This window comes from Oncorhynchus masou, chromosome 16 (assembly GCF_036934945.1).
Source record: "Oncorhynchus masou masou isolate Uvic2021 chromosome 16, UVic_Omas_1.1, whole genome shotgun sequence".
NCBI lineage: Eukaryota > Metazoa > Chordata > Actinopteri > Salmoniformes > Salmonidae > Oncorhynchus > Oncorhynchus masou.
Window position 1 is genome coordinate 5,716,782 of NC_088227.1, and position 22,392 is coordinate 5,739,173.

Consider the following 22,392-nt stretch of genomic DNA (forward strand, 5'->3'; position numbering starts at 1 on the left):
CTGATATATCATATATTACTCATATATTACTGATATATCATATTACTGATATATCATATATTACTGATATATCATATATTACTGATATATCACATATTACTGATATATTACTGATATATTACTCATATATCATGTATTACTGATATATTACATATATATCATATATTACTCATATATTACTGATATATCATATATTACTGATATGCGTTCAATGATAGCAACTCAGTCAAGTTTGAACCACAGAATCCCAAAAGGACTGCTGTAGTAAAGAAGCCCAGAGCCCGTTTTCACAAAAACTCTCAGAGTGGGAGTGCGATCTAGAATCCTCCTGTCCATGTAATTATATTAATTGTGATCTAAAGGTCAGACTGATCCGAGATTAGCACTCCACTCTGAGACGCTTTATGAATAAGTGCCCACGGCTGCTTTTCTAAGGCCTGCTGGGTAAGGAGGGTTCAGAATTGTATACCTTTAGCATTGCCAGACTGGTGAGTTTGCACTTTTAGGACTATTTCATTTATTCTAATGTGCCAGGCTAGCCCAACTGAATACGTCAAAGTATTTGAAAGAAAACAAAATTATCTATTTGAACCAAGGTTTGGTCGGGACAACCGGACACCCACAAAACCATTTGGGAATGTTGCCCCTGGTTCTGCATGGATGCCCTTAGGCAGACACAGACCATAAAAACCCAAAACAGACCAAGTTGTAGAGAGATGGGGGAGTTCCCTTTGAAAACAGACACTACTGAACTCACTCACATTGTGTGTGTTCATGCATATGTCTGTGTGTGTGTGTGTGTGTGTGTGCTCGTGCATTTGTACATGGGTGTGTGTGTGTGTGTGTTTGTGCCTGTGTGTGTGTACTGCCATCCCACACTCCAGCCCCAGAGAGATGAGAGAGGACAGGCTACTCCTCAGGCATCAACAGACTCAGGACGAATGATGATGGAGGTCACAGCTAAAATAGCGCAACTCAGGAGCTAAAGAGCAACACAGACGCCAGTTGAATCCTTCATCCTTTCTTTGAAGTAAGACAATTACTGAATTGGAGGAAGCTATGATAGTGGAGATCCCATTTAGATAAATTACTACTTGATAATTTAAAGAATAATACGGCCATTTTGTGACACCCTGATCTGTTTCACCTGTCTTTGTGATTGTCTCCACCCACCTCCAGGTGTGTCCTGTTTTCCTCATTAGTCCCCGGTGCATTTATCCCTGTGTTTCCTGTCTCTCTGTGCCATTTCGTCCTGTTTTCCCCCGTTAGTTCACAGTGTATTTATCCCTGTGTTTCCTGTCTCTCTGTGCCATTTCGTCCTGTTTTCCTCATTAGTCCACGGTGCATTTATCCCTGCGTTTCCTGTCTCTCTGTGCCATTTTTATCCCTGTGTTTCCTGTCCTGTTTTCCCTGTTTTTCCCCGTTAGTTCACAGTGTATTTATCCCTGTCCTGTCTCTCTGTGCCATTTCGTCATTTGTATTTATCCCTGTGTTTCCTGTCTCTCTGTGCCATTTCGTCCTGTTTTCCCCGTTAGTTCAGTCCCTGTGTTTCCTGTCTCTCTGTGCCATTTCGTGTATTTATTTATCCCTGCGTTGTCTCTCTGTGCCATTTCTCCTGTTTTCCCCCCACAGTTTTTATCCCTGTTTTGTGCCATTTCGTCCTGTTTTCCCCCGTTAGTCTGTATTTATCCCTGTGTTTCCTGTCTCTCTGTGCCATTTCGCCTGTTTTCCCCGTTAGTTCACAGTGTATTTATCCCTGTGTTTCCTGTCTCTCTTGCCATTTCCCTGTTTTCCCCGTTAGTTCACAGTGTATTTATCCCTGGGTTTGTTTTCCCCCGTTAGTTCACAGTGTGCCTGTCTCTGTATTTATCCCTGCTGTCCTGTGCCACGTTTTGTCCTCTGTGCCATTTCGAACCCTGCATGCCTGTTTTCCCCGTTAGTTCCAGTGTATTTATCCCTGTGTTTCCTGTCTCTCTGCCTGTCCTGACCTCGATTTCGCCTGCCCCCGTTATTCCCCTTGTGCTGTGCCATTTCGCATTAGTCCCCAGTGTATTTATCCCTGGACCTGATCACTGTTTTCCCCGTTACCAGTGTATCTGCCTGTCCTGACCTCGAGCCTGCCTATCCCCTTGTGCTGTTTGCACCTGACCTCGAGCCTGCCTATCCCCTTGTGCTGTTTGCACTCGGACCTGATCACTGAACCTCTGCCAGACGTTCCTGAACGCTCCCAGCCAGATCGGACACGCCATAATTCCCCACCAGGATGTGTTGCCCTGGCAGGTTCTGAACGCTGTGGGAATGTGGGAAACCAGAGTAACGCTTTCACACGTCAATAGGGTCGCAGTTTGCTCATCGAACCCCCACTACTCTCAAATCCAAAACGCTGGAATGTAGAGGCGCATTTTTAATTGTTGCTTCACTTTCCAAATATATATGGTGTTGAATGATGTGCTAACAGTTGAAAATGAATTTCAAAAGGGACCACAACACAGCTGGCTCCCTTTACATTCAGTGAATTCAGGAAGTAATTCCAATTATCCTCAATGCTTCTCTTTACTTTGTGAATTGAATGAATTGAAATGGAACTGACCCCATCCCTGTTGGCCACTTCCAGTGTTAATTGAGACCGGTTTTAAGAAAGGCATTGTGCTGAAAACGTTGACATTAAACCATTCTAATCACCTTGTTTCTGTTTTGTGATTGTACCACTACAAAATGACTAATCATGCTCTGTATATAGATGACAGTGTGTGTGTGCGTTGTAGTGACATTCATCTCAGTAGCACATGACTATAAAAACACCATGATGTGTGGGAGTAGGCCCATAACTCCTATCACACGGAAGCAGGTATAAAGATGATGTCTCTGTGTGTGTGTGTGTGTGTGTGTGTGTGTGTGTGTGTGTGTGTATAGAATGTAAAAAAATAGTTCAAATAAAGAAAAACCCTTGAATGAGTAGGTGTCCAAACTTTTGAATGGTATTATATATATAATATGTATATATAATACCATTCAAACTCGGGGTCTTTCTTTCCTGTAGCAGTCCTCATGAGAGTCAGTTGATTGCTTTTGCGACGGCACATTAAAAGTTCTTGCCATTTTCCCGAATTGAGTGACCTTCATGTCTTAAAGTAATGATGGACTGTCGTTTCTCTTTACTTATTTGAGCTGTTCTTGCCATAATATGGACTTGGTCTATTACCAAATAGGGCTATCTTCTGTATACCACCCCTACCTTGTCACAGAAGTAAATTCCACAAATGTACTTTTAACAAGGCACACCTGTTAATTGAAATGCATTCCAGGTGACTACCTCATGTATCCGGTTGAGAGAATGCGAAGAGTATGCAAAGCTGATATCAATGCAAAGGGTGGCTACTTTGAAGAATGTCAAATACCATTTTTTGGTTACATGTATGTGCTATTTCATAGTTTTGATGTCTTCACTATTATTCTACAATGTAGAAAATAGTAAAAATAGAGAAAAACCTTTGAATTAGTAGGTGTGTCCAAACTTTTGACTGGTGCTGTATAAAAATATAAACATTCTGTAGGGCTACATCTAAAACCATGAGTACACTGGCTCGCACACGCATGCGTGCATTGATACAAACGCACGCGCCTGTAAACTGTACACACCTCTGTGTAAGCTGATATCAGATTATCTGTTGAGTCAGAGGGGATGGGTATGAAAACAATCATGTGGCACCTAAACACAACATGTGTCACAGCCACTGAATGTCCCTCCTGTGTCATTTCCTGGCATTCAAGCGATTCGTCAATTCTGCACAAGGTCTCCGACTCTATCTGTTATTATAGAGATAACCAGAGTAGAGTCAAACACACACACTTTTTTTGAACCTTTATTTAACCAGGCAAGTCAGTTAAGAACAAATTCTTATTTTCAATGACGGCCTAGGAACAGTGGGTTAACTGCCTGTTCAGGGGCAGAACGACAGATTTGTACCTTGTCAGCTCGGGGATTTGAACTTGCAACCTTCCGGTTACTAGTGAAAACGCTCTAACCACTAGGCTACCCTGCCGCCCCATAACATATGTATGTTCTACTTGAGTTCATACTCAAATCAGCATACAATTCATTAATTGCATTTGAATTCACTTTCTGAGTTGACTGAATTGTAAACAAAACTGACTGCAACCCTGCTATCAAACTGGCTCTTGGTATTAGATAGATCTTCATTTGTCTAGCCAAAGTTACATTGAGGACAATTTAGATGTCAAGGGGTGTGTGTGATGCTAATGGGTCAGATGACAGAGTCCTGAACTTGGCCCTGTCCCCCTCGCTTTGAAGATTCTTCTGATACCACAGCCACCCCCTCCTCCAAATAAGAGGAGCGCACAGATCACAGGGCATGTGTGAGTGTGTACACGTGTGTGCTTGTGTGTGTGTTGATTTCAGAATAGCAGTCTTCTTCAGACTACAGAACCAGAGCAATACCTTTTAATTACAGAAGAAGAACACAAGTGTACTGTACGTACCTTCCAGGCTCTATTTTACACCACATTTTAAGACCAACCTAGAAAACTCAAGCACACACAGACAGTCTCTCCAGACACACACATTTTAAGACCAACCTAGAAAACTCGAGCACACACAGACAGTCTCCAGGACCAACCTAGAAAACTCAAGCACACACAGACAGTCTCTTTTTAAGACAACCTACATTTTAAGACCAACCTAGAAAACTCAAGCACACACAGACAGTCTCTCCAGACACACACATTTGTCGTAGTATTCCACGGAAGGGAAAAGCAATTAAGATAATTAACACTGTCTGTCTGGCCTGTCACCCAAGCACCCTCACTTCCTCTGCATGGTGACATGGAAGCCACATCAAAGACAAGAAGACACGGGGGGATCAAGTGAACAGTTTGTGGGGCAGTGGGAGGGGGGGGGGGGTGAGAGAGGGAAAGTAACAAACGACAGGGAGAATATGAGAATAAAAAGGGATTGAGGGAGACATTTCCGTCATATAAAAGACCACAGATCTGTGCAAAATGTTCTGTTAACCCTCCCTATAACGGCCATTGTTGAGAAGGTTTCAAATGAATGAACTCTTAAAGATTATGGAGGTTCACCACATTTTTGCACAGATCTGTGCTCTTTAGCATGATGATGTCACCGTGAGTGTATTAGGCTGTAAAGAGAGCTGTGAACTGAGTCTGACACACACACTGCTGTCTTAATGGTAGTGAAACCGTATAGTTATAATAGTTATACACTGCTGATGTTCAGTCACTTTTGAGGACATAAGCTCAGGTACACAGTACAGATATGATAACAATATGAAATATTTCCTATTCAACGAAACATTATGAATAAGGCTTTTATTTCTAAATATAATAGTATCCATTTATAAAACAACAAATTATAATATTTCACATTCCTTCCACCTTCCTAACTGTAAAATACATATTTGTATATTTTGTGTTTGAGAAAACGTGCATATTTTGTAAAGGTCACTCTTGATCTAAATGTCTGCCCCCATGTCCTACAGAGCTATAACTTGGCCTTCTGAACTTATTAGGAAGTCGCCTTTCATCTCATATCCATCTATTCATCTTAAAATCTGTTAATTATTTTTGATTACTGGCTATAAATCGATCTCTAAACGTGCTACATTGACAAAACTACTATCTAATGCTGCGTTACGATTAGGGTTGAATGGTGGGTACACGGTTACTGAGATTTACCACTCAAAACCCCTCCCTTTTCCAGGGATAAATAACTGCGAGAAACCGGTCAATTATGATAAATTATTTATATGAACATCATGGCATGAAAGGGAACTGTTAAATTCAACGCGCAGGGTGGGGACAGTTCACAATGCATGTAGACCTAATCATCTCATTATGGTAACTTTTTTGCTTGTGACAGGTAGGCCTACATTTGCCACAGTAATAATAAGAACGAACGTGGATTTAATTTACCCATCTCCATCTGGCTTTTGGAGTTCAGCTTGTTTTTTTAAATTGTAAAGATGAAACTAATTTTAATTGGAGCTGCAGAGTTTTAAAACAGCCTATCACTAAATGATTGTTGCTTTAAATCAGTGTACTCGCGAGCACTCTCACAGTCTTTCTCTCCATCAACTCCATTCAAATTGCATCCAAAATAGATAATCCTGTTCTAGATTGTACAGACCCCTTGACTTTTTCCATATTTTGTAACGTTACAGCCTTATTCGAAAATGGATTAAATAAAAACATTTCCTCAGCAATCTACATACAATACCCCATAATGACAAAGGGAAAACAGGTTCTTCGACAGTTTTGCTCATTTGAAAAACTGAGCAGGGCTTGGTCAGGGAGGTGACCAAGAACCCAATGAGTAGAGTAGGGTGGCTGGATGGAAGCACATTTCAGCCCACTTGGAGTTTGCCAAAGGGAACCTAAAGACTCTCAGACCATGATAAACAAGATTCTCTGGTCTGATGAAACCAACCTGGTTTCATCCAACCTGACAGTGCTTGAGAGGATCTGCAGAGAAGAATGGTAGCGTCATACCCAAGAATACTCAAGGCTGTAATCGCTGCCAAAGGTGCTTTAACAAAGTTCTGAGTGAAGGGTCTGACTACTTATGTAAATTTGATATTTCCGTTGTGTTTTTTGGCACTGTACAAGTGACCGGTCGGGAGTAGGCTACTAAGTGACAGTGAGCGAAGAGCAAAATAATCCTAAAATGTCCACACCCTAATAGTAGTCTAACCGATACCCAAACAGAGATTCAGTGAAAATCAAAATCTCATTGATTTATCAAGACCAGTCCCCATGCTGGTCTCAGAGCAGCGCGAAACGGTGCTGAAATAGTTGACCACACGCGGGTTGGCTATTGCTTCAAATCCTATTATAATAATTGGATGACTTTGGGTGTTCCAGTAAGCAACACTTTGTTGCCTTCACTAGCCAACTTTATCTTTAAAAGAACTCCAGCACAGTGAAGAGAAAGGAACCTTAAATAATTCAACAAGAAAGCGATTGAACCCGCCAGGTATTTTGACTCAGTCTGTCAGAGGTGAAGGTCCAGAGCTCACAGATGGGCCTGGCATGGATTTCACTCACCAATGACGAGTGACCTTCCGCCAATAACGCCTGGCTCTGGACCAATGCATCATATACCCCAAGTTTAAGACCCCAGGAGAAACTCTAGGTCCTCGTCATTACAGACGCTTTAGGCCCAGAGGTCAAGGGCCCAGAGGTCAAGTGGTCAGGGAAAACTCCAGGTTCTATACATGGGTGATGGTCTTACCTACGGACGACGCCCTCCTGTGGTGGGTAGGACACTCCAGGGTACCCTGCTGGGTTCGACCGAACATGGCCGAGTAGACGGCGATCTGCATTCCCCGTTTACAGGTCAGCCTCATTCGCTCCTCCTCGCACGCCACCTTACTCTTATACTCATCTGGTTTAGAAGATGGGGTGAGAGAGACCTTAGTATTATTGTACACACACACACACACACACACACCCTTTTTGTCAGTCTCAGGCTTACTCTGAAGTTTGACTTTTATATTTTCCATGTGAGTGTGCTTTTGTGCATATTCCAGTGTGTGTTCTCCATACTTCTTTCCATTCATCCTTTTCCAAGCGCCCTTAGCCTTTTCTCAATCCTTCTGTACTACAACACTGAAATCTCCATCCCAACTTTCAACCCCTCTCCCCATCCATCTTTCCTCCCTCTTTCTCTCCTTCTCACAGTGGAGTGTATAATTCCAGGCAGACCCAGAATAACAGTGAAGTAATCCCACCACCCAGAATGTTGTAGTAACTAAAGGAGCGTGCCAAATGGCACCCTATTCCCTATGTAATGCAATATTTTACATACTAGCCCTATGAGCCCTGGTCAAAAGTAGTGCACTACTGTTTCTAGGGAATAGGGTACCATTTGGGACACAGACTTAAGTCCATTCATGTCATACCTGAGGCGTGGTATGGTCACTCACACTCACTCCACTGACCCCTCCCCTACCCTGACCATGAACCAATCAACAGCTCTTTTGTCCTGTCACTTAACCAATAACTTCTGGCGAAAGAGAAATGTCTCAGTGTTATCTAAGTGGGATTTCAGTGAGGCGTAACAAGAAGGTGCCACTTCCTCTGAAAGGGAGAGGGAGGGAGAAAGAGAGAGCTGGGTTTGCATTCAATACATATTAGTATTCTCAGTATTCTCTCCCTCTGTGTATGTATGTGTGTGTCTCTCTCTTTCTCTCTCTGTGTCCATAGTTTTGATATCGTGGCTAATGGAGGTACTTTGGGTATTGAGCTCTGTCACAGGCCACTGTCACTGGACTGTGTGTGGAATACCTGTGCATGGTTAAACATAGGCTTCTGCTTCCGTTTCTGCCCATTTAGTAGGAATGGGATTGAAACCGTATATATATTGTCACTGGGGTTTTCTGTGTGCAGGTCTCTCTGAGTGTGTCAGAGAGAAAGACAGTTGAAGGAGGAGTTTAAACTATAAAGAGACTTTGGGGAACTTACTAGGCCTGCAGTTGTACCACACAATGAGGTGTTTGCTGCTGCTGGGGCACGGGTCCATCCCAAAGAGACGACTGTTGACAAGGACCTTACAGCTCCTCCTGTCCTGGCACTCATCCAACATTTTCTAAAGAGAGAGAGAGAGGGGAAGAGGGAGAGAGAGCAATGAGCAAGCGTCGGTGAGATCGGCGGCACACAAACCTAAAACCACTTCAAAACACCCTAACGGCCCCTTGTCCTCCCTTGGGAACAGTAGAACGAAGAAGCAACACTCCAGTCACTTCCGTGTATCAGATTTCAGTCTTACACCTTTCCTTCTTTTTCATGTTTTGAGACAGCTGAGTAACATACCCCCAGAATGAACAGAGTGGTGAAAAGCAGCTTGTGACATCATACCCACAGAATGAACAGAGTGGTGAAAAGCAGCTTGTGACATCATACCCCCAGAATGAACAGAGTGGTGAAAAAACAGCTTGTGACATCATACCCCCAGAATGAACAGAGTGGTGAAAAAACAGCTTGTGACATCATACCCCCAGAATGAACAGAGTGGTGAAAAAACAGCTTGTGACATCATACCCCCAGAATGAACAGAGTGGTGAAAAAGCAGCTTGTGACATCATACCCCCAGAATGAACAGAGTGGTGAAAAGCAGCTTGTGACATCATACCCCCAGAATGAACAGAGTGGTGAAAAGCAGCTTGTGACATCATACCCCCAGAATGAACAGAGTGGTGAAAAACAGCTTGTGACATCATACCCCCAGAAGGAACAGAGTGGTGAAAAAACAGCTTGTGACATCATACCCCCAGAATGAACAGAGTGGTGAAAAACAGCTTGTGACATCATGTCTACCTGTTTTCATAGTGTTTTATCTCTGTTGAAATTGGGTTCACAAGGATTCAAACCAGCTGCTTTATTGTGGAAAAGTTAGAGGAACATTCTATAACGTCAAACAAAACACACACAGAACATGGTTACTATGTTCTCAGAATATCCCATTTGAATGTTCTAGACACGTTTCATGGGAACGTTGTAGGAACATTCATGTGTCCAGTTTTCTGAGGGTTCGGAGAATATTCCATCAACATCCCACTAAACACACACAGAACATAGTTGCCATGTTCTCGGAATTAAAAGTCAATTAAAAGTTTCATGGGAACGTTGGAAGGACATGCCTTCATGAATTACACATCAAGCCTCGTTACTGTTGCCGAGCCAATCAAGGCCCTGATTGGCGAACCACTGATCCATTAATAGCTCTTTGTCTGTTGGCAAGGTGAGGGACACTCACATACAACAAGAGGTGTGTAAGTGTTTTCATCTTACATATTTGACAAACTTTGACATACATGGTTACATTGTGCATGTTTGTTTATACAGTATTTACTGTCCTCACCTGGGATTTGAACGGTCCTCCCATCTTCCTGCTACTCCACCATGTCCGTGTCATCTATCGGTTAATCTGACTATTCTCGTCATGGTTATGATTTGATTGACTTACTTCAGCAATTTAAGGGCTTTCAGTATAGTTGTCTAATGTCGGTGGGGCATGTTTTAAAGCACTCCTGAATCTCTATGATAGATACACGTTTTTCTTGAGTGTACTTTTAACAGAGCTGAGATTTATTTGCATTCACCCTATTGTTTAAGGCCTTTCACCTATCAAGTTGTTTCAGATCTACACAAGGGCCTAGGGAGGAAGGGGTGGGGTTTATTCTGGGCAGGACAGAGCCAGACTGTACTGGCCCAATGAGCACATGTCCTAGAGATAATCCTTATTGGGACCGTGGTTAGGGAGTTCATCATTGCTGCTGGTGGCCTGGGTTTGAGATCCACTAGAGGAATTGCTATGCTCTCACATTCTTAGCAAAATACGTTAATGTAATTATTTGTCAACAGTTACAACATTTACATTACATTTAAGTCATTTAGCAGACGCTCTTATCCAGAGCGACTTACAAATCTGGCCCAATAAGCACATGCCCTAAAAAATATCTCTTATCGGGACAGTGGTTAGGGCGTACGTCATTGTTGCTGGTGGCCTGGCTTCGAAACCCGCCCGGGGAGTCACCCTACTCTCACATTCTCAGCAATCGAATATCATTACAACACACCTACCTGCTCTAATTCAAATGCGTTTCTCAATGACCCATTTGTTCTAAGTGGGATGGATTTCAAAAAGTTGATTGAGTTCTCTTTGGGTTGCTCAGCTATATAGAACTAATAAATACTAATCATTTATGAGGTAGTGGAAATGTGGTCATAATTTGTGCTCAAGGGGAAATCCTACAGATTCCTATATTTCAATGAGAAACTCATTTGAATTAGAGCAGGTAGGTGTGTTGTAATGATATTCGATTGCTGAGAATGTGAGAGTAGGGTGACCCCCCGGGCGGGTTTCGAAGCCAGGCCACCAGCAACAATGACGTACGCCCTAACCACTGTCCCGATAAGAGATATTTTTTAGGGCATGTGCTTATTGGGCCAGAATAGCTAGGCCCTGTCCAGAAAAACCCTAACCTCTCCTCCCTAGGAACATACTGAAACAAGTTGATAGGTGTAAGCAATAGGTTGGATGCAGTTTGAATTCAATCTCAGCTCTGTTAAAAGTACACTCAAGAAAACTATTTTATTGATCATAGTGATTCAGGAGTGCTTTAAAAGCAGGTTAACACACCTCACCAACATCAGACTACTATACTGAAAGCCCAATGATGAGAATAGTCAGATTAAGCGATACCTGACATGAACATGTTGGTGTGGCGGGAAGATCTGAGTATTGTGAACCAAGAGGTTGTGAGTTCAAATCCCAGGTGAGGACATGTTGAATAATAATTACTGTATAAATGAACGTGTCAAATATGTAAGTAAAAAACACTATGTTAAAGCACTGTGTGTGATGGTGTCCCTAACCTTGCCTGCAGACATAGAGCTATGATTGGATGAGTGGTTCACCAATCAGGGCCTTGATTAGCTTGACAACAGCAGCAAGGTGTGATGTGTAATGACATTTTCTTTCCTGTGTTTGAGCATTTGTCTACACTTTGTGTAGCCGTTAGCGACGATGCTAATGTAATGACAACTAGGCTTGGGCAGTATACCGTACATACTGGGGTATTTGGAAATAGCCACAGGATTTGTTTTTCAAAACCATCACTACCGTTGAGGCTATTTGACGTTTTTCAATACATCTTAATATTTGTAGCTACTTATTAAGCAAATACCTGTAGTCAACTTGTGCAATACAACAGGAGATAAAGCAGATTGCGTTCTTCATTTCACATTATGAAGCTTATTTCCCCAGAACAGCAGACCTAAGTCACGTGTTTGTAAACAGCACAACGTGAGAAAGCAGGAGCAGGTGAGTCCAGATGTGTATTGACTGGGGATGCATTTTATATTGAAAGGCAATAGTGTTTTTTTGTTTCAATCGAGTGATCAGGGACTTGCAACTATAGTTTTCCTTCCCAGAAGGAACATATTCAGCAGAAAATAAAGTTAATCTTACATTTTACCGGAGAAAAATAGTCTGGCCTAGAAATGTACCTGGGAAAAGTAGTCTGGCCTAGAGATGTACCTGGGAAAAGTAGTCTGGCCTAGAGATGTACCTGTGAAAAGTAGTCTGGCCTAGAGATGTACCTGGGAAAAGTAGTCTGGCCTAGAGATGTACCTGAAATGTACCTGAAAAGTAGTCTGGCCTAGAAATGTACCTGGGAAAAATAGTCTGGCCTAGAAATGTACCTGGGAAAAGTAGTCTGGCCTAGAGATGTACCTGGGAAAAGTAGTCTGGCCTAGAGATGTACCTGTGAAAAGTAGTCTGGCCTAGAGATGTACCTGTGAAAAGTAGTCTGGCCTAGAGATGTACCTGGGAAAAGTAGTCTGGCCTAGAGATGTACCTGGGAAAAGTAGTCTGGCCTAGAGATGTACCTGGGAAAAGTAGTCTGGCCTAGAGATGTACCTGGGAAAAGTAGTCTGGCCTAGAGATGTACCTGGGAGAAGTAGTCTGGCCTAGAAATGTACCTGTGAAAAGTAGTCTGGCCTAGAGATGTACCTGGGAAAAGTAGTCTGGCCTAGAGATGTACCTGGGAAAAGTAGTCTGGCCTAGAGATGTACCTGGGAAAAGTAGTCTGGCCTAGAGATGTACCTGGGAAAAGTAGTCTGGCCTAGAGATGTACCTGGGAAAAGTAGTCTGGCCTAGAGATGTACCTGGGAAAAGTAGTCTGGCCTAGAGATGTACCTGGGAAAAGTAGTCTGGCCTAGAGATGTACCTGGGAGAAGTAGTCTGGCCTAGAGATGTACCTGGGAAAAGTAGTCTGGCCTAGAGATGTACCTGGGAAAAGTAGTCTGGCCTAGAGTACCTGGGATGTACCTGGATGTAAAAGTAGTCTGGCCTAGAGATGTACCTGGGAAAAGTAGTCTGGCCTAGAGATGTACCTGGGAAAAGTAGTCTGGCCTAGAGATGTACCTGGGAAAAGTAGTCTGGCCTAGAGATGTACCTGGGAGAAGTAGTCTGGCCTAGAGATGTACCTGGGAAAAGTAGTCTGGCCTAGAGATGTACCTGGGAAAAGTAGTCTGGCCTAGAGATGTACCTGGGAAAAGTAGTCTGGCCTAGAGATGTACCTGGGAAAAGTAGTCTGGCCTAGAGATGTACCTGGGAAAAGTAGTCTGGCCTAGAGATGTACCTGGGAAAAGTAGTCTGGCCTAGAGATGTACCTGGGAGAGGTAGTATGGCCTAGAGATGTACCTGGGAAAAGTAGTCTGGCCTAGAGATGTACCTGGGAAAAGTAGTCTGGCCTAGAGATGTACCTGTGAAAAGTAGTCTGGCCTAGAGATGTAGATGTACCTGTGAAAAGTAGTCTGGCCTAGAGATGTACCTGGGAAAAGTAGTCTGGCCTAGAGATGTACCTGGGAAAAGTAGTCTGGCCTAGAGATGTACCTGGGAAAAGTAGTCTGGCCTAGAGATGTACCTGGGAAAAGTAGTCTGGCCTAGAGATGTACCTGGGAGAAGTAGTCTGGCCTAGAGATGTACCTGGGAGAAGTAGTCTGGCCTAGAGATGTACCTGGGAGAAGTAGTCTGGCCTAGAGATGTACCTGGGAGAAGTAGTCTGGCCTAGGGATGTACCTGGGAGAAGTAGTCTGGCCTAGAGATGTACCTGTGAAAAGTAGTCTGGCCTAGAGATGTACCTGGGAGAAGTAGTCTGGCCTAGAGATGTACCTGTGAAAAGTAGTCTGGCCTAGAGATGTACCTGTGAAAAGTAGTCTGGCCTAGAGATGTACCTGGGAGAAGTAGTCTGGCCTAGAGATGTACCTGTGAAAAGTAGTCTGGCCTAGAGATGTACCTGTGAAAAGTAGTCTGGCCTAGAGATGTACCTGGGAAAAGTAGTCTGGCCTAGAGATGTACCTGGGAGAAGTAGTCTGGCCTAGAGATGTACCTGTGAAAAGTAGTCTGGCCTAGAGATGTACCTGGGAGAAGTAGTCTGGCCTAGAGATGTACCTGTGAAAAGTAGTCTGGCCTAGAGATGTACCTGTGAAAAGTAGTCTGGCCTAGAGATGTACCTGTGAAAAGTAGTCTGGCCTAGAGATTTACCTGGGAAAAGTAGTCTGGCCTAGAGATGTACCTGGGAAAAGTAGTCTGGCCTAGAGATGTACCTGGGAGAAGTAGTCTGGCCTAGAGATGTACCTGGGAGAAGTAGTCTGGCCTAGAGATGTACCTGGGAGAAGTAGTCTGGCCTAGAGATGTACCTGTGAAAAGTAGTCTGGCCTAGAGATGTACCTGTGAAAAGTAGTCTGGCCTAGAGATGTACCTGGGAGAAGTAGTCTGGCCTAGAGATGTACCTGTGAAAAGTAGTACCTGGGAAAAGTAGTCTGGCCTAGAGATGTACCTGGGAGAAGTAGTCTGGCCTAGAGATGTACCTGTGAAAAGTAGTCTGGCCTAGAGATGTACCTGTGAAAAGTAGTCTGGCCTAGAGATGTACCTGTGAAAAGTAGTCTGGCCTAGAGATGTACCTGTGAAAAGTAGTCTGGCCTAGAGATGTACCTGTGAAAAGTAGTCTGGCCTAGAGATGTACCTGTGAAAAGTAGTCTGGCCTAGAGATGTACCTGTGAAAAGTAGTCTGGCCTAGAGATGTACCTGTGAAAAGTAGTCTGGCCTAGAGATGTACCTGTGAAAAGTAGTCTGGCCTAGAGATGTACCTGGGAGAAGTAGTCTGGCCTAGAGATGTACCTGGGAGAAGTAGTCTGGCCTAGGGATGTACCTGGGAAAAGTAGTCTGGCCTAGAGATGTACCTGGGAAAAGTAGTCTGGCCTAGAGATGTACCTGGGAGAAGTAGTCTGGCCTAGAGATGTACCTGTGAAAAGTAGTCTGGCCTAGAGATGTACCTGTGAAAAGTAGTCTGGCCTAGAGATGTACCTGGGAGAAGTAGTCTGGCCTAGAGATGTACCTGTGAAAAGTAGTCTGGCCTAGAGATGTACCTGTGAAAAGTAGTCTGGCCTAGAGATGTACCTGGGAAAAGTAGTCTGGCCTAGAGATGTACCTGGGAGAAGTAGTCTGGCCTAGAGATGTACCTGTGAAAAGTAGTCTGGCCTAGAGATGTACCTGGGAGAAGTAGTCTGGCCTAGAGATGTACCTGTGAAAAGTAGTCTGGCCTAGAGATGTACCTGTGAAAAGTAGTCTGGCCTAGAGATGTACCTGTGAAAAGTAGTCTGGCCTAGAGATTTACCTGGGAAAAGTAGTCTGGCCTAGAGATGTACCTGGGAAAAGTAGTCTGGCCTAGAGATGTACCTGGGAGAAGTAGTCTGGCCTAGAGATGTACCTGGGAGAAGTAGTCTGGCCTAGAGATGTACCTGTGAAAAGTAGTCTGGCCTAGAGATGTACCTGTGAAAAGTAGTCTGGCCTAGAGATGTACCTGGGAGAAGTAGTCTGGCCTAGAGATGTACCTGTGAAAAGTAGTACCTGGGAAAAGTAGTCTGGCCTAGAGATGTACCTGGGAGAAGTAGTCTGGCCTAGAGATGTACCTGTGAAAAGTAGTCTGGCCTAGAGATGTACCTGTGAAAAGTAGTCTGGCCTAGAGATGTACCTGTGAAAAGTAGTCTGGCCTAGAGATGTACCTGTGAAAAGTAGTCTGGCCTAGAGATGTACCTGTGAAAAGTAGTCTGGCCTAGAGATGTACCTGTGAAAAGTAGTCTGGCCTAGAGATGTACCTGTGAAAAGTAGTCTGGCCTAGAGATGTACCTGGGAGAAGTAGTCTGGCCTAGAGATGTACCTGTGAAAAGTAGTACCTGGGAAAAGTAGTCTGGCCTAGAGATGTACCTGGGAGAAGTAGTCTGGCCTAGAGATGTACCTGTGAAAAGTAGTCTGGCCTAGAGATGTACCTGTGAAAAGTAGTCTGGCCTAGAGATGTACCTGTGAAAAGTAGTCTGGCCTAGAGATGTACCTGTGAAAAGTAGTCTGGCCTAGAGATGTACCTGTGAAAAGTAGTCTGGCCTAGAGATGTACCTGTGAAAAGTAGTCTGGCCTAGAGATGTACCTGTGAAAAGTAGTCTGGCCTAGAGATGTACCTGTGAAAAGTAGTACCTGTGAAAAGTAGTCTGGCCTAGAGATGTACCTGGGAGAAGTAGTCTGGCCTAGAGATGTACCTGGGAGAAGTAGTCTGGCCTAGAGATGTACCTGTGAAAAGTAGTCTGGCCTAGAGATGTACCTGTGAAAAGTAGTCTGGCCTAGAGATGTACCTGGGAGAAGTAGTCTGGCCTAGAGATGTACCTGTGATAAGTAGTACCTGGGAAAAGTAGTCTGGCCTAGAGATGTACCTGTGAAAAGTAGTCTGGCCTAGAGATGTACCTGGGAAAAGTAGTCTGGCCTAGAGATGTACCTGGGAGAAGTAGTCTGGCCTAGAGATGTACCTGTGAAAAGTAGTCTGGCCTAGAGATGTACCTGTGAAAAGTAGTCTGGCCTAGAGATGTACCTGGGAGAAGTAGTCTGGCCTAGAGATGTACCTGTGAAAAGTAGTCTGGCCTAGAGATGTACCTGTGAAAAGTAGTCTGGCCTAGAGATGTACCTGGGAAAAGTAGTCTGGCCTAGAGATGTACCTGGGAAAAGTAGTCTGGCCTAGAGATGTACCTGGGAAAAGTAGTCTGGCCTAGAGATGTACCTGTGAAAAGTAGTCTGGCCTAGAGATGTACCTGGGAGAAGTAGTCTGGCCTAGAGATGTACCTGGGAGAAGTAGTCTGGCCTAGAGATGTACCTGTGAAAAGTAGTCTGGCCTAGAGATGTACCTGTGAAAAGTAGTCTGGCCTAGAGATGTACCTGGGAGAAGTAGTCTGGCCTAGAGATGTACCTGTGAAAAGTAGTACCTGGGAAAAGTAGTCTGGCCTAGAGATGTACCTGGGAGAAGTAGTCTGGCCTAGAGATGTACCTGTGAAAAGTAGTCTGGCCTAGAGATGTACCTGTGAAAAGTAGTCTGGCCTAGAGATGTACCTGTGAAAAGTAGTCTGGCCTAGAGATGTACCTGTGAAAAGTAGTCTGGCCTAGAGATGTACCTGTGAAAAGTAGTCTGGCCTAGAGATGTACCTGGGAGAAGTAGTCTGGCCTAGAGATGTACCTGTGAAAAGTAGTACCTGGGAGAAGTAGTCTGGCCTAGAGATGTACCTGTGAAAAGTAGTCTGGCCTAGAGATGTACCTGTGAAAAGTAGTCTGGCCTAGAGATGTACCTGTGAAAAGTAGTCTGGCCTAGAGATGTACCTGTGAAAAGTAGTACCTGTGAAAAGTAGTCTGGCCTAGAGATGTACCTGGTAGAAGTAGTCTGGCCTAGAGATGTACCTGGGAGAAGTAGTCTGGCCTAGAGATGTACCTGTGAAAAGTAGTCTGGCCTAGAGATGTACCTGTGAAAAGTAGTCTGGCCTAGAGATGTACCTGGGAGAAGTTGTCTGGCCTAGAGATGTACCTGTGAAAAGTAGTACCTGGGAAAAGTAGTCTGGCCTAGAGATGTACCTGGGAGAAGTAGTCTGGCCTAGAGATGTACCTGTGAAAAGTAGTCTGGCCTAGAGATGTACCTGTGAAAAGTAGTCTGGCCTAGAGATGTACCTGGGAAAAGTAGTCTGGCCTAGAGATGTACCTGTGAAAAGTAGTCTGGCCTAGAGATGTACCTGTGAAAAGTAGTCTGGCCTAGAGATGTACCTGTGAAAAGTAGTCTGGCCTAGAGATGTACCTGTGAAAAGTAGTCTGGCCTAGAGATGTACCTGTGAAAAGTAGTCTGGCCTAGAGATGTACCTGTGAAAAGTAGCTATACATCAGTCAGAGAGCTGTCTGTTGATAGAATATCCATTTGTGAATTCTCATCTAGTGGAAAAGTGCAACTGAAGCAGAAAATGTGTCTGATGCCAAGCAGAAATTTTAGACCAGCATTTACACAAACACAGAAAGATATTTCTTATGCCGTTTATCTTTTTTCCTGCGTGAAAAACACAGCATTCTGCATTAACGTGACCCCTAAGTTTAACTTGCTAGCAAATATTTTTGACAAATCAACATTTACTTTATTAGATCAAGCATTTTTCTTAAATTCAATTGTTTGCTAATAAGTGGCTGAAGTAATAAGGTGATCATATTGTGTAAGCTTTCTGCCGTGTTTGAGAAGTCAAAGTCCTTTGGATGAGTTATCTGTAGGATATCTTGATTTCCTTGCGTTTTTTTTTTTCTACTCTCCGTTCTCAGTCCATCTGTTCCTCTCCCATCTTCTCCGAGCAGAGCAGGAAGACTCCACACAGACACACCATGCACACATGCTGCTCCAGAGCCAGGACTGTTCTTCCTTCAGACAAGCACGCATCCAAATGTTGTTCATTTGCACAATGTCTCTTGTTCACATTTGCTTGTAAATATCCAAACTCCCCCAAAATGACATTCGGTAGCTATGTATACATTGATGAGCTGGATTGTCTGTCTTTACAATTATTTTATTTTCGTTTGTGTTCATTGACATATTTACCTAACAGGCTCCACAGAAACTTGCTATTAATTGCATTCTGGTAATAGATGCCCAATGGACTTCTTTTTTTTGACATCCCCTTGTGTACTAAATCGGTAATACCGTTAATCCCAAGATAAGAAAAGGACGGTATGACGATATGAAAATCTGGATATTGCCCAACCCTAATGACAACAGTATTCTGGTAGATGGAAAGGCTTTCTCAAAAATCTTCTCAATTAAATGCTTACTACAAAGTAGCCTATGCTTACCTGCAGTTGCGATGCGTCTACCTCTCTCAAAGAGTGCAATGTGTGAAGTCAGAACATCTGCTGTCTCAGCCACTGCCTGTCACCAAGAGAGTACCCCAAGGCTCGATCCTAGGTCCCATGCTCTTTTCACTTTCCATCAACAACAGAGCTCAGCTGAGTCTTATACTCAGCTGGCTCCTCCCCAGATTTCGTGTTCTGAACACCTCTACAAAAGGTCATGTGGCCCCCGCCTCCTCCACCGTTGTGCCTACTACCTCTGAGGGTTTAGAGTTTGAGGTAATAACCTCATACAAGTACCGGAAGTATGGCTTGATGGTACACTGTCCTTTTCTCAGCACATTTCAAAGCTGCAGGCTAAGGTTAAATCTAGATTTGGTATCATAATTGCTCCTCTTTCACCCCAGCTGCCAAACTAACCCTGATTCATATGACCATCCTACCCATGCTAGATTACAGAGGTGTAATTTATAAATCGGCAGGTAAAGGTGCTCTCGAGCGGCTAGATGGTATTTACCATTCGGCCATCAGATTTGCCACCAATGCTCCTTATAGGACACATCACTGCACTCTATACTCCTGTTTAAACTGTCCATCTCTGTATACCTGGCGCAAGACCCACTGGTTGATGCTTATTTATAAATCCCTCTCAGGCCTCACTCCCCCCTATCTGAGATATCTACTGCAGCCTTCATCCTCCACATACAACACCCGTTCTGCCAGTCACATTCTGTTAAAGGTCCCCAAAGAACACACATCCCTGGGTCACTCCTCTTTTCAGGTCCAGCGACTGGAACGAGCTGCAACAAACATTCAAACTGGACAGTTTTATCTCAAGCTCTTCATTCAAAGACTCAATCATGGACTCACTTACCGACACTTGTGGCTGCTTCACGTGATGTATTGTTGATTCTACCTTCTTGCCCTTTGTGCTGTTGTCGGTACCAAACAATGTTTGTACCATGTTTGTGCTGCTACCATGTTGTGCTGCTGCCATCTTGTGTTGCTCCCATGTTGTAGTCATGTTGTGTTGCTACCATTCTGTGTTATAATGTGTTGCGCCATGTTGTGTTGTTGTCTTAGGTCTCTGTTTATGAAGTGTTGTGCTGTCTCTCTTGTCGGGATGTGTGTTTTGTCCTACATAAATGTATTTGTTTTTTATTCTAGCCCCTGAGCCTGCACGAGGCATTTTGACTCTTGGTAAGCCGTCATTGTAAATAATCATTTGTGCTTAATTGACTTGCCTAGTTAAATATAGTTTAAATTAAAAAAAAAAAAAAATGTGGGGCAGGTGGGGTACACCAATATCCAGGAGATTTGCATGCAATTCTGTTATTTCATGTCACAGTAATTGCAAGGACGCGACGCAGGAGATGAGCAGCAGGTACAGGGAGGGAAGGTTTAACCTCTTACACTTATGGTGGCGCGATTTCATTTTTGGAAGAAAAACGTTCCCGTTTTAAACAAGATATTTTGTCACAAAAAGATGCTCGACTATGCATATAATTGCTACTGTTCGAAAGAAAACACTCTGACGTGTCCAGAAATACAAATATCTTCTCTGTGCGTGCCCTTTAACGTGAGCTTCAGGCAAAACCAAGATGACTTGGCATCCAGGAAATGACAAGGATTTTTGAGGCTCTGTCTTTCATGATCTCCTTATATGGCTGTGAACGCAAGAGGAATGAGTCTGCCTTTCTGTCGTTTCCCCAAGGTGTCTGCAGCATTGTGACGTATTTGTAGGCAGATCGTTGGAAGATTGACCATAAGAGACCACATTTACCACGTGTCCGCCCGGTGTCCTGCGCCGAAATTGGTGCGCAAAAGTCACCTGCCAGTATTTTTCCATGGGGCACAGAGAGAGAAGCAAGCTTCCACGAACTGCATGTCAATGAAGAGATATGTGAAAAAACACCTTGAGGATTGATTCCAAACAACGTTTGCCATGTTTCGGTCGATATTATGTAGTTAATCTGGAAAAAGTTTCACGTTGTAGGTGACTGCATTTTCGGTTGTTTCGGTAGCCAGGCGCAATGTAGAAAACGGAACGATTTCTCCTACACACAGACGCTTTCAGGAAACACTGCGCATTTGGTATGTGGCTGGGAGTCTCCTCATTGAAAACATCAGAAGCTCTTCAAAGGTAAATGATTTTATTTATTTGGTTATCTGGCTTTTGTGAAATGTTGCGTGCTACATGCTACACAAAATGCTATGCTAGCTTTGCATACTCTTACACAAATTAGTCAATTTCTATGGTTCAAAAGCATATTTTGAAAATCTGAGATGACAGTGTTGTTAAGAAAAGGCTAAGCTTGAGAGCAAACGCATTATTTTAATTTTATTTGCGATTTTCAGAAATCGTTAACGTTATGTTATGCTAATGAGCCTGAGGCTTAGTCACAATCCCGGATCCGGGATGGGGAGTTTCAAGAGGTTAATATCTGACTGACATGAAACGGAAAAGCGTCTGGACAGGAATATATAACACGGAACAATGGGAACAGAGAACAACCAAAGAACAGACTGATATACAGGGGTAATCAACAAAGTGAAGGAGTCCAGGTGAGTGTAATACACAGTATCATCTCAGTTAGCAAACAATTTTATTTTATTTAAAAAAAATACTGCTTGATCTAATAAAGCAAAAGTTGATTTGCAAAAAATATTTAGTAAGATTAAAGTTCTGGCCTAGAACCCCCCCAAAAAAACTGTTACTAATTTTAAGCCCAAAAGCTAATTCTGTCCCATGGTTAACTCTTGATACTCCCCATCCCGGATCCGGGATCGTGAATAAAGCCTCAGGCTCATTAGCATAACGCAACGTTAACGATTTCTGAAAATCGCAAATAAAATGAAAATAATGCGCCTGCTCTCAAGCTTAGTCTTTTCTTAACAACACTGTCATCTCAGATTTTCAAAATATGCTTTTGAACCATAGTAATTCACTAATTTGTGTAAGAGTATGCAAAGCTAGTTTAGCATTTTGAGTAGCATTTAGCACGCAACATTTTCACAAAAACCAGATAACCAAATAAATAAAATCATTTACCTTTGAAGAGCTTCGGATGTTTTCAATGAGGAGACTCTCAGTTACATAGCAAATGTTCAGTTTTTCCTGAAAGAATCTTTGTGTAGGAGAAATCGCTCCGTTTTGTACATCACATTTGGCTACCGAAACGAACCGAAAATTCAGTCACCAAAACGTCAAACTTTTTCCGAATTAACTCCATAATATCGACCGAAACATGGCAAACGTTGTTTGGAATCAATCCTCAAGGTGTTTTTTCATATATCTCTTCATTGATATATCGTTCGTGGAAGCCTGCTTTCTTCTCTGAATTCCATGGAAAAATACTTGCAGCTGAGGTTTGCGCACCAATTTCGGCGCAGGACACCGGGCGGACACCTGGTAAATGTGGTTTCTTATGGTCAATCTTCCAATGATATGCCTACAAATACGTCACAATGCTGCAGACACCTTGGGGAAACGACAGAAAGGGCAGGCTCATTCCTCTCACATTCACAGCCATATAAGGAGACAATGGAAAACGGAGCCTCAAAAATCCTGCTGATTTCCTGGATGCCGTTTCATCTTGGTTTTGCCTGTAGCTCACGTTCTAGGGCACGCACAGAGAATATCTTTGCAGTTCTGGAAA

The 22,392-nt window shown here is 43.4% G+C and overlaps 1 protein-coding gene across 1 annotated transcript in view; it reads right to left on the reverse strand.

Moving 5' to 3' along the window:
• The window catches only part of LOC135557372 (protein eva-1 homolog A-like), a 225,349-nt gene that overhangs the window by 144,165 nt on the left and 58,792 nt on the right, over positions 1–22,392 (reverse strand). Inside the window, exons 3-4 of the mRNA XM_064990586.1 lie at positions 8,503–8,626; positions 7,271–7,423 (exon numbers count right to left, since the gene is read on the reverse strand). Coding sequence (XP_064846658.1) covers positions 7,271–7,423; positions 8,503–8,626 — 277 coding nt within the window. The remainder of the gene's footprint in view (positions 1–7,270; positions 7,424–8,502; positions 8,627–22,392) is intronic.